At 37.9% G+C, this 12417-nt stretch overlaps 1 protein-coding gene across 1 annotated transcript; it reads right to left on the reverse strand.

Moving 5' to 3' along the window:
- Nucleotides 1–10605: 10605 nt before the first annotated feature.
- On the reverse strand, nucleotides 10606–11242 carry LOC147621967 (uncharacterized). The gene is made up of 2 exons (XM_086823524.1): nucleotides 10895–11242; nucleotides 10606–10788 (listed from the first exon to the last, which is right to left on the reverse strand). The coding sequence occupies exons 1-2, from the start codon at nucleotides 11240–11242 to the stop codon at nucleotides 10606–10608; spliced, it is 531 nt and encodes a 176-aa protein (XP_086679650.1).
- Between the last annotated feature and the right edge of the window lie 1175 nt (nucleotides 11243–12417).

Here is a 12417-nt window from a genome sequence, read left to right on the forward strand (position 1 = left end):
TGCTATTGGAATAAAGGTTAGGGTTGCAACAATGCACCCACACAAGATAGAGAAGCTTGAGAGCACACAAACTCACTAGATTAGAATGAACAAATGTGTGCCAGATACAAAAGATAAGTACACACCCCAAAATGAGTAGATAAGAGGGTGTACATATGCACGGGGAAAAAACCTCCCAGTGAGGGAAAAAACCTCCCAGTGAGGGAAAAAGTGCTTTGGCGGTCCTAAGTGTGTTCACACGTCACTACCATCATATAATGCTACAAATCCCCCCTGGAGTGATGATGTGAACATGTATAGGATATGGCCGATCAATCCTGAAAAGGTAATAATCCCAAAGCTTTACAAAAAGCTTCAAACTTTTCACGAGGAAGAGCCTTCGTGAATAAATATACCATGTTGTCACGTGTAGGCACGTAGACCAAGCTGATCTCTGCTACAAATAATCTTTCCCTGACATAGTGATAATGCACCTCAATGTGCTTAGTGCGAGCATGAAACACTGGGTTCCTCGCAACTGCTAATACGCTCTCGTTGTCAGTGAAAATCGTAGTGCTAGACGACTATCCAACACCCAAATCAGCCCCATAAGACATCTGAGCCACACACACTCAACTATAGTTGTAAAAGCTACCCTCTGTACTTAGCTTCACGACTGGAAGTGGCCACTATAGGTTGCTTCTTGCTGAGCCATGACATACATGAATCACTAAGGCAAAAGCAAAATCCACTAGAGGGACACTCGTGTGTCATAACATCCAACCCAATCTGAATCACTAAAAGCATGTTATGACACTCGTGTGTCATAACATCCAACCCAATCTGAATTACTGAAAGCATGCAGCTATGACTCACCCCCTTTTGGATAAAACAATCCAAAATATTGAGAGCCTTATAAATAGCGAAAAACCCGCTTAACAGCCTGCCAATGCTTCGTACTTGGGCTATGCATAAATCTACTCAACTTTGAGATTGCATACTGTATATTTGGCCTCGTGTTGCATACATAAAGAAGGGATCCAAGAGCTTGCTGATAGAAACTAGCATCAAAAGAGTCTCTTGCATCTTGAAGACTAAGTCAAGTACCTGTCTCCATAGGTGTAGCCACAGGTTTACAGTCTTCAAGATTAAACCTCTTCAATAGCTTCTGTATATATTTAGACTACAGCATAACAATGCCATCATTGTGTTGCATAAACTGAATCCCCAAATAGTAATGCAACAGCCCCAAATGTGACATCTCAAATGATGACTACAAATCAGTCTTAAAGATTGAAATCTGATCTATATCGGGTCCTGTGAGCAGCATGTCATCAACGTATAGAACGATGACCAAAAATGTGTCCTTACTCCTCTTCACATAGAGGGTGCTCTCTGTTGGACTGTTGCAAAAATAATTTGCAACCAAGTATGTATGAATCTTCTCATACCATGCTCTAGGAGCCTACTTAAGGCCATAAAGAGCCTTTTTCATCCTACATACTTTAGACTCTTCTCCTTCACAACAAAACCAGGAGGGTGTGATACATACACCTCCTCTTGTAAGTCACCATTCAAGAATGCAGTCTTAATGTCCAACTAATGTACATTCCACCCATGATGTGCTGCCAAAGCAATGAGACACCTAATGGTAGTCATACGAGATGTGGGTGCAAAGGTCTCATCATAATCAATCCCTTTTTGCTAGGCATACCTCTTTGCAACAAGTATGGCCTTGTAGCGATCAATGCTACCATCTGCTTTGCGTTTTAACTTGTAAACCCACTAAGTATCAATGGCCTTTTTAAGAAATAAAGATCTGCCAAGAATTATGTATTGAGAATTTTTCGAGTTGTGACTAAATTAAGACGATGTTATCTTACAAAGTCATCATATCTCATGTGGGTAAGTCTTCTCACCATGTGCAAGTAAAAGAACTTGACAGTGATATCCGAGAGGCTTTGCATAAGTCTTAGCCAAATTTTATGTGGTGAAGACAATAACCTAGCAGATTCTATTCAAAGTTAGGTGGATGCCATGGATGAATATTTCTATATTGCTAGGTACAATAAGCATAAAAAAATGGCACTAGCCTAGCTAAAGATTTTGGGTGTTGCCAAAGCTAAATGGAAAATCCATGTGGAGTCAAACCATCTCAAACAAGACCAATTAAGATGGGAAGACACACTTGTATAGAAGATATTGTCTACCAAGGTATGAAGAGGACCGAAGAATGATTTTTTAGAGATCTCTCACATGAAGGAAAGCCAATTGAGGTCTACCACCAAGCCTATGTGAACCTCATGCACTTTTCTCCCTCTATGGATAAGACTACTCTCTTGAATAAACATCAAGAGATTAGATCTACCTTTGGATACCTTAGTTTGAAATGCAAAACCTGACTCTAACATTGAAGTAGTTCGAATAGCCCCAAGGACTTTTCTAGAGATTTTCCTCACCAGAAAGTGGGCTAAACCTCAACCAACCAAAGGACCTTCCTCCTCATGGCCCAAAGAGACCTGTGGGGGTCAAGGAGGAAGTAAAAACCTTTCAACATCAAAGAGGGGTAGAATTCAAGAAGCAAGCCAAAGACCCCAAAGTGTACCGCCGCCAAGAGGGGAAGATTCAAACCTTACAGAGGGATCATTCCAACAATTAAGGAAATAAAGAAGATGTTTTTAGTGTTAGGAACAACTGGGGCATACTATGAATCAGTGTCCCAAGGCACCTCTTGCTGCCTTTTCTTCACATAATATTGTTGGACCATGTTATCAATGACCCATACATTTGTACATAGCAATCAAAGAACTGCTCCCCTAGCCCAAAGTTTCCAAGGACCTCTACCCCATAATAGGACGAATAAATGGAGAAACTCCCCAGTCCCCTTAAAAGGAGACAGAGGGAGAATCCATGCTGCCATTGAGCACAGGGTGAAAATCAACATTTTTTGTCATTCAAGTGCTGAGAAATTTCTATGGTAAGGAATTCAAAATTCTTGTTGACTTTGGAAGCACTCGTTCTTTCATTTCACCTAGATGCTTGCAAAAAATACAAATAGATCAAAAGTAAGTAAACTAATGCAAATCAAATTGGAGACAATACTCATTCAATCGAGACTGACAATCTGGAATTCTCTCTAGATGGAGACCTGACTTAATATAAATTTAAGGTTCTATCACTAAGGATTTATGATGGAATCCTTGGGATGGATTAGCTTAGTGAAAACCAAGCAGATATCCATTGCCACCATAAAGGGACCATCTCTTTCCTAGATCTCCAACTCTGTGGAATTTTGACAGAAGTTTAAAAATTTTCACCCACATGGGTTGTGTCCGTGAGGTTGTGGGTGCAATTGTTGAGACACTCCCCTTCCTAGAGCTTGTGCTAAGCTCAGAATGTCGAGTTGTGGTTCAAGGGGAGGTGGTGCAAGGGTGGGGGGTGGGAATAGATCCATGGGGATAGAGAAGAAGATACATGAGTGTGCTCGGGGTGTCTATCCATATCAGGGTGCATGTATGGAGGAGTCCCACTAGATGAGGGCTCCTCATAGATCGTTTTGCCCTCATAGACGTGTTTGACGTGCGACCACACGTGAATGTGCAATGGTGACTGGGGTGCTGCTGAATGGAATGGAGGCATTAGGGGCATGCAACCATGATCGAAAGGTGTCCATGGTGTGTGGGGAAGCTTAGAAAAGCTTCACGGTGCATGCACGGGCCCAAAATAAGAGTTTTGGCTCACTTTTGCCTTGCATGTGAATGCATCCTTAAGGTAAAAAATGGTCTTTTGAGGGGTTTTATGCGTGTAAAAACAACTTTAGTGGGTTAGGGAGATAAACCATAAGCACCTCTAAAGATTTAAAAATTTTCTTTAAAAAATCGGGACGATACGTTTGTATACTTAGAAGCGTATGCCCGTATGCTTTAGGAAGCTATGTTCGAGGCCTTAGGAAGGTACGGTTGTGGCATTTTAATTAAAAAAATTTGGGACATTATGTCCATATGCTTAGGAAGGTATGCCCATATGCTTAGGGTTGGTCAGACGTACACTTAGGAATGTACAGCCGTTGGCGAAAAAAACTTTTGCGATGGTACCTCCGTACGCTTAGGAATGTATGGCCGTACGCTTTAGGTTGGTACGGTCGTACACTTAGGAAGGTACAACCATGGGAGAAAAGCAAAACAAAAATTTGGGATGGCACGTTCGTACGCTTAGGAAGGTACATCCATACGCTTTAGGTTGGTACAATCGTACGCTTAGGAAGGTACGGCTGCTGTGGTAAATTTTTTTTAAAAGGGTTTTGTTTTAACAATACATTCCTATGCTTAGGAAGGTACACCCGTATGCTTTAGGTGTTGGTACGGCCATGGCAATAACCAAAAAAAATAGAAAAAAACTTTTTTCGGGACGGTACCTCCGTACCCTTAGAAGCGTACGCCCGTGGCCTTAGGTGTGAATGGTCGTGGCAAGTTTGAAATTTGGAAGGAAGTGAGTGGGAGACAACTAAGCTCCCCTCATTAATGCAAGGTAGGTGGGAAAGACTAAAGTTAGAGGTTACCTCTCAATTAGTGGATTTTGACTAATTTAGAGGCACTCTAACTTACTAAAGATTATTTCTTCTTAATCTCACTATTAATCACCTTTTAACTCTCTTCTTTGCTATCTAATTACTCCTAAATGGTTAGGAGTTTAGGGATAGAGATTTGATAGATGGATTAACAATGTTTAGGCTAATCCAGTGATGTGATCATCCCTAATTAATCTCTCTAATTAGTTCTCTAATTAACACACTCAAAAAAGAGAAAATTAAGCAAATGAGACCTAATTAGTGCTAGTTCATTAAGGCCTAATGGGAGTGGACTAAACAGATTTGGGTCAATGCAAGTATTTAGAATACTAAAAACACTTCAATTAGTCTAATTATACGTAATTAGGTTCAATTTTTTGATTTTTTGCTCTCTTTAAGTTCACTAATCACACTAACCAATAGATTAGTGAAAAGTCGTTAAAACTTACAGATAGTTAATTTTTTTTTTGATGGATTGGGATTCTATCTAACATTGCTAATCTACCTATACAAAGTAATTAAGAAAAAGAAACAACATTAAGCTAAAAATTCAAAAAAATACTTCAAGTTTAAGCAAATACCCTCTTGATTAGGCTCTCTAATCACCAAAATCTCAAGTTTTTTCACTCAAACTTATAGTATTCCTACTCTAAACACAAAGTTATGCATAAATCACAAAAAAACATAAAAAATAACCATACAAACATCAAAATACATCAAAATACCGCATGCCAAAGAGCTTACCTGGCATCCGGCTATAGAGACAATGTCGTATTCGAATCAAAGAAAGCTTTGGATTGGCGCTCCTCTACAGTGGCGCCAAAGATGTTAAGGTTACCCTAGCGTGTCATGGGAAATTACCTATTCGAGGTTGAGCTAGGCACAACAGCTCACCATAGCCGCTCGTCACCGCCGTCCTCCCACACTCGTTGTCGCCCCGAGGCGGTTGCTCTAATCCAACAGGTGGTGTAACCTCTCTCGCGCGGAGATCATGTGGGATCTCCGCGGAAGACGATCGCATTGGTAGCCTAATCACTCAAGTAAGAGAGAGATAGGAAGCAAGAGGGAATGAGTGATTAACACTAATCACTCCCAAACCCTAACCCTAAGCACACCACACATGCTAGATTAGAGTTGCAAGAGAGAGAGAGAAAGAGAGAACACTCCACTTCTATTGCAAAAATGGGAGACTGAGTTATAAACAAGAGAAACTGGCTTTTATAGTTCCAAGTCTTTTCTCACTAGGCCGCCTACTAGGAGTAAGTAACGCGAAACTCCCAAAACATAGTTACAAGGCTTTTCTCTATGGTTTGGCCAATTGACCAAGATCCTCTTGTCAGTCCTTCGAAGCTCAATACTTGGGAGCATCTTTAGGGCATTTCCCTCATCAAATGATGAGATTTACAATATAGTGCCACCACCCATTACATAAGTGTGCGGACATAATTGTCGTAGGAATGTGTTAACCAATATGTGGTTAACATTTATGATGAAGCTTTAAAGATGGCAATGTAGAATGTGGATTTTCTCATGGCCATGTTTATGATTTCAAGATGGTGGTGTAGAAAGAACAAGCTAATGGCCATGGTGGTATAGAAGAACAAGCTAATGGCGATGTCTAAGATGAAACTTTCAAGATGGTGGTTTCAAATGTGACTGTGGGGTTGGAGAACAAAGAAAGGAGTCAAATTTTAAATTTTTCTCGAGGTAGTGAAATTTGTTCCATGCTCTAAGAGGCATATCTATACTTATTAACACAGGATCTTAAAATACTTTTTGAAAAATAATACAAAACTCACAAATACAACAAGATTAAACCATAAAATTAAATTTAAATTGACAACATGACTACAAATTAAAATGAAAACAAGAGATAGAGTAGACATCATCTTAAACACAATATTGGCTACAATCTCCCCCCTCAAGAAGTGTCGGCCTCCTCCCACTTCTTAAGTATTTATGCTTTATTAATAAAAATACCCCATAACCTAAAAGTAATTACACACTTATGCATGGGCTTGCTCTTTACAATAATAAGAGTTGCTTCTAATACAAGCTTAGATAAATCATTCCTATCTAAACCACTAAAGGAAAAATATATAATGAACCCGAAGGGCTAATTCATGTGCAACAAAAATTAGTCAGTCCATGCCCAAGTATAACAAAAGTGGGCGGCTCAAAAGGTCCACACCCAAGTACATCAAAAGTGGGCGGCTACTACCAAAAATGAGAAAAACCTTCCTAGTAATTACTCACGCCAAATCACCGCCATCATATCCCATCCATACGAGCTTACAAACACAAAGCTCGTCAATCTCACCAACCTACACAAGTCCATTCAAACACATTACACATTAGCAACACATGCTAACGTTACACGATAGCACATAAGTATTAAATCCAGCACTTAGTTACAGCCATCTCTAATTTCATATGTCCTACACATGGAATATTCAAAATCACCCAAGTTCTAATGCTACGAACATTGTGGTAATTAGGCATCCCTAATTAACCACAAAAGAATGGATAAACGAACCGTAACATCCCTCCTGCCCGAGATAGCAACTATGCTCAGTTGTGTCATATCAAATGGCCCGTGTTTGAAAGTAAGATTGGATGAGGTCGGGATAGATGCAGAAAAATCGCTCAGGCATCCATCTAAGAAATAGTGAATAGAGTTAAGTTGTTCTTGAAGAGAATGCTTATCTTATTATAAAAGTAAAAGAAAATTTAAATAACTTTATTAAAAATATGAATCGTTGGTGAAATGAAGTCAACACATACCTCCATCGTTGTAGTGTGGTTGAAATTATCTATCAAAAACAATTGTAGTGTGGTTGAAATTATCTATCAAAAACAATTTTAAGACTCTAAAGATATGTGAATTATTATGCTTTCTATGAATAGGAAATAGAAAATTTTTAAACATAATTCATGAGAAACTTGACATTATAAAAAAAAATTGATTATGGATATTTAGATAAGAGAAACTTACCTTGAGTTAAGAATTGACGAGAGAATTGACTTTCAATACATTCAAAATTTAAGCACAATATAAACATGAACATAATGAATGACTAGTAGCAGTTTTAAACAATCTTGATTGATAAAAAAATAGAAACATGAATTTAACTATTTCATGAAAACTCTCTCGTATGAATTAAAATAACAAAGTTCAAGTCATAAACAAGTTAATGTCAAAAGACATTACTAGGAAAAGGTACTGTGCGATCTCTTAAGGTCATTAAGAAATATCTATACTAAAGAGGACTTAGGGTTTGTACAATCTTTCAATGATGAAAGAATTGTGATTATGCATTTGGGTTATAATGGAGTTCCATGATGCGAACTCACATGTTCACAAAGAGAATAGGTTAAAATTTCTAAGATATCTTCTAGTATCTCTAATTCAAACTACACCAAACAAAATAAAGTTGTACATGTTTATTTTTTGTTTCTAGCAATGGATAAAATCTATGGTATAAATTTCATTGAATCTTGTTTAAGTACCTTTATAAGGTATTTATAGCAAGTGTGTCTCAAATTTGAGGAAAGCAACTTTTTGGTCATATTTTCCCAATTATCATATAAATTTAAAAAGAAGTCTCTAATAAGATTTGCTTTTAATGTCTCATAATGGAAGATTTTGCTAATTGTTCCACCATCTTTTGGTTTTAAAAGGTCTAGACTGATGCTTTGGCAAGGGAAATAAAGGTATACATATACATAAGTTATTTAACAGTCTCACATAAAAATTATGCTTAAGGTTTTGGGCAACTTAAACTTTAAATTCGAAATAGACGAATAGGTTTTGAAACAGTTAAAAAAAAACAAGTCTAAATGTCAAATGAGATGATGATGAAAAGATTAATTTGCATTTGAAGTTAAAACAAACTTGACTAATAAATATGAAACTTGGCAATCATTAGATTGATTCAAGAGTAAGAAGGTCGTACCTTACATTGATTCGATAGCAATGATGGGTTGTTGCAAGATCAGGGTGTCCAGTTTTATCCAATTTATGCTGGACTGGGACAATGCTTGGAGAGCAGGTTTTGGGGGGCAAGGTACTTAAAATGAGATCGAGCAAATAATAGAAAATACGCTTGCCCTTAAATTAACCCAATATAACTTAAATTAATATAAATTATTCTAATTAATCAAAATTAATCAAAAATATGATGAAATGATTAAAAAATGATCTTTCCATACTTAGAGTGATCCAGTTTATTTTTCCATAGATGCACCATTACAAGCATACTAGTCCGTATAGGTTTTATATGATTCACATCAAAAATGTAGTCCGTATAGGTTTTATATGATTCACATTAAAAATGTAATTTTACTAATTAGATTATTAATATTTGTAGGCCTTTTGATAGTCTGGAAGAATTTTGAAAAAGAGATCATTAAAAATCCAACCATTGGATTTGTAATTTTTACTAACCACCACATTCTACTAATGTCTCAGTATCTACCCACTCTTTTGATCTACAAGATTGAGGATTTTAAGTGGTAGCTATTGTGGGTACAAAAAGTGGCGTATATTATAATACTTTAAAGACCTTGAAATATTTAAAGAAAATAGACAAATATCTTAAAATTTTCTCAAAAAATCAAGTTAAGCTCCATATTATGTGAAGATCTAAGGTACAAAGTGGGAATTTCATATGAGTTTATATGTAAAAGATATTAGCATTTTATGGAATCAGTTCAAATTTGGGACAGGGTGTATACATTGACTTTGTACCTAAGAAAATGAGGACTTTTGACTATCTAATGCTTAATCAAATTATGCAACTATATTTCCAACTTTGAATATGATGTTCCAACAAAAGAACTTGATACGAAATTCCTTCATTTACTAGGAGAGATTAGCCACTAAAGGTAAACAAATACCTATTTTTTTACTGTTTACAGGGTGCCTGAGTGGACAAAACTAGGCACCCTGATCTTGCAACCACCCTGATATTTAAGTGATGTTCTATATATTGAAAATACTTCATCTGGAATTAGAGAAAAAAAAGTGAGAAAGCAACATGAATTGATTGAAAAATATAAATTTTTTAAACAATAAATATCTAAAAGAAGGTTACAAAAGTAATTGAAGTAAAGATTTGATAAAACAAAATGCTATTAAGAAATTTTTCCTAGGGCCAAGGGTGCCAATAGCCTCGTTCATACAATCTGAAGAGATGACATGGAAAACTATTCATAAGCCAGGTAATGGCTATCGAAAAGTCTTGTTTTATTTTAGGACTGTGGATGCGTATTTTCGACACCATATTACAGAAGGATAAAATCTGTAATTCAGATAAAGCATCCGAGTAAGCGTTATGGATCAAGGATGTGATGTCAAAATCCACCAGTTTTGTTGGATCCCAAACAATTTCACGTGTCCATAAAAGGAGAGGTCCCCATCCATCAAGGAAAGACCAAGGAGGACGCTCTCTCGTCGATGAGCTTTTCCACCAAAAGATAAATGTGTGGTGTCGAAGTGTTTTGAAGAGCCAAAAGAAGTGGGCGGATTGAAGACTGATTGGCCATTGTTGGATATAAAATCTAAGGCAAAGTATATGAAATAGAAGCTTCATGCAAAAGTCCTATCAAATTAGCTTGTAAAACAAAAGTGTTTTTGTCAAAAATCGAGGTACTATTCTCATAAAAGTTTTAATCACATAAACTAGAAACCTTTTAAAAGATTGAATATGAAACTTGGACTAAATAAGAAACATAATTTTAACTTAAAATTCTTTCTTTTGCCACTTAGATTTAGAAGTTCTAGACATTGATGAGTTAAGGGATAAGATATTGCACCGGAAAAGAAATAAGGAAAATTTTCTAAACTAGGCAAGTCTGAAGAAAATTTCCAAATAAGGTCTGTAAATAGGACTTCATGTGAACCCACATTTGTATAAGCAAAGAGAATAAGCAAGGATCAAGTCCTTAATTAATTGCATGAGTTATGCTATGCTTTAACTAATTTGGCTTGGCAAGTACTAGTACAACATAAAATCATACGTTCTGTTCTTCTAGGAATCGAGCGCAAACTGAAGCAGCTACCGGAAACTGAAGCTGGTGTATCGCAAAGATATTTTGAAGAGCAGCACCAGCATGCGACCCATAAACAAGCGTAGCCTGTGGGAGTTGTAGAGCGCCCCGATGACGGGCAAGGTGGAGATGATGGGTGAGAAATCGAAGTAGTCCCTCTGCACCTTGATCAGTTTCACAACTTTGCCATCCTGCATGCAGCAACGTCGACGTTAATAATACACACACTTTTTTTTTTAAACGTCGACTGCAATAATAAAAATTTCGAGATTTATATATACAATAATAGTTACTTACCGGGGTGGTGCGGTCTTCGAGCTCGAGGAGGGTGAAGAAGACGAGGGTGAACTCGCGGTAAAAGGAGAGCCAGGGACGGATATAGACGGTCATGTGAACGGCGAGGGCGTTGACGGTGTCGTCGTAGACCACGTCGTGGAAGCGGACGGCCTGGTAGTTGAAGATGAGCTCCGCCATCTGGTAGATGGCCGTCAGGTCCTTCCACCCGCCCGCGATGTTGATGTAGAAGTGGTAGAACTTGACATCCGGGGTGAAGTAGCGGCGGAGCGTTTCCGCCTGCTCTTGTAGGCGAGGCCGGCACACCAGGCACCGGATCACATGTTTCACATCGTTTCGAGGATCCTGCATGATCTCCGCGTATATAAAAGCTTCATCATTCACACAACCTAAATATGCAGCGAAGTTCTTTCCAGCTTGGCGTGCATGCAACGTCACTTGCTAAGCTACATCTGCAGCCTCTTTTTTAAGTATGTGATAATCTTATAATGTGCTAGCCTCACTAATGAGCATTGCCTCCACCAGGAGACACAATTTTCTCGACTACTACAACATGTATTTTAATTTTGGGGGTGGTGGTACATGAGCAGGTTACAAGATGTCCACACTCAAGAAATTATAAGGCCATGATATCATCAAATGTAAAGATGTTCACACTCAAGAAATTAGTATCCTCAAATGCGATATTTGATATATTAGTATAATTGCTGCAAAGGCCATTGTAGAGCTGCAAGGAAGGGATAGAGTAGAACCCAATGGTTGGAGTCCTCACAACTAAACTCAATGGTTGGAGTCTACAATTATCAACAAGGCTTTCTTTTACAATCCTTTTTTAGATCATTTCTTCTGCTCGTCGTTTTAGGAGAGGGTATAATATGTCAAAAGGTACCAAGTATAAAGGACAACTGCCTTTTATATCCCCACCTACATGTGTAAATGACCCTAAAGCCCTATGTGCATGTGCACCCCAAAAAAAATCACTTTGTTATAAACAATCCTCTCCTACAATGATTTCATCCTCAAAATCAAAGGGTGGTAGTGCACAAACAAACATATACAAAAGCCAAAAATCGACCATAACTAAGTGCCAATGCCGAGGCAAATGGATGCCAAAAACATGATCAGTCACACGATGCCGATGCAAAGTCACATGATCCCCGGGATCAAATGACAAGGAGGGTGGAATACTGTCAACAAATATGAAACTAATCATGTAACCACCTTGATCAAATGGGAATCTGAACCACATAAACTCCTCCAAGTAAACTACCTGGATGATCAAATGCGAAGTGTAAGGAACCATCCTTGATGACGAAGCTAGCCAAATATCCTCTTGGGTCAAATGGATAGCTACGATATATATCGCAGACCCTTGAATTTGATGTAGTAATAGCTCTTGGATGGAAGGGATTTAACTCACAAGTACGTCCGCTCGACTATAGTGTGAATTTGGCATCCACCAAGGTATCCACCAAATGAAGCCATAACTCATGGTCAGAATGCTAAATGATCCTAATGAACCACTG

Source organism: Cibotium barometz, chromosome 29, assembly GCF_041138505.1.
Source record: "Cibotium barometz isolate CiBa-2024 chromosome 29, ASM4113850v1, whole genome shotgun sequence".
Taxonomy (NCBI): Eukaryota; Viridiplantae; Streptophyta; class Polypodiopsida; order Cyatheales; family Cibotiaceae; genus Cibotium; species Cibotium barometz.

Excerpts from the sequence above, each read along its gene's own strand:
- LOC147621967 (XM_086823524.1), bottom strand. The coding sequence starts at position 11,242 with ATGCAGGATCCTCGAAACGATGTGAAACATGTGATCCGGTGCCTGGTG. Across the intron at positions 10,789-10,894 it reads TCGAAGACCGCACCACCCCG|GATGGCAAAGTTGTGAAACT; the intron begins GTAAGTAACTAT and ends TGCTGCATGCAG.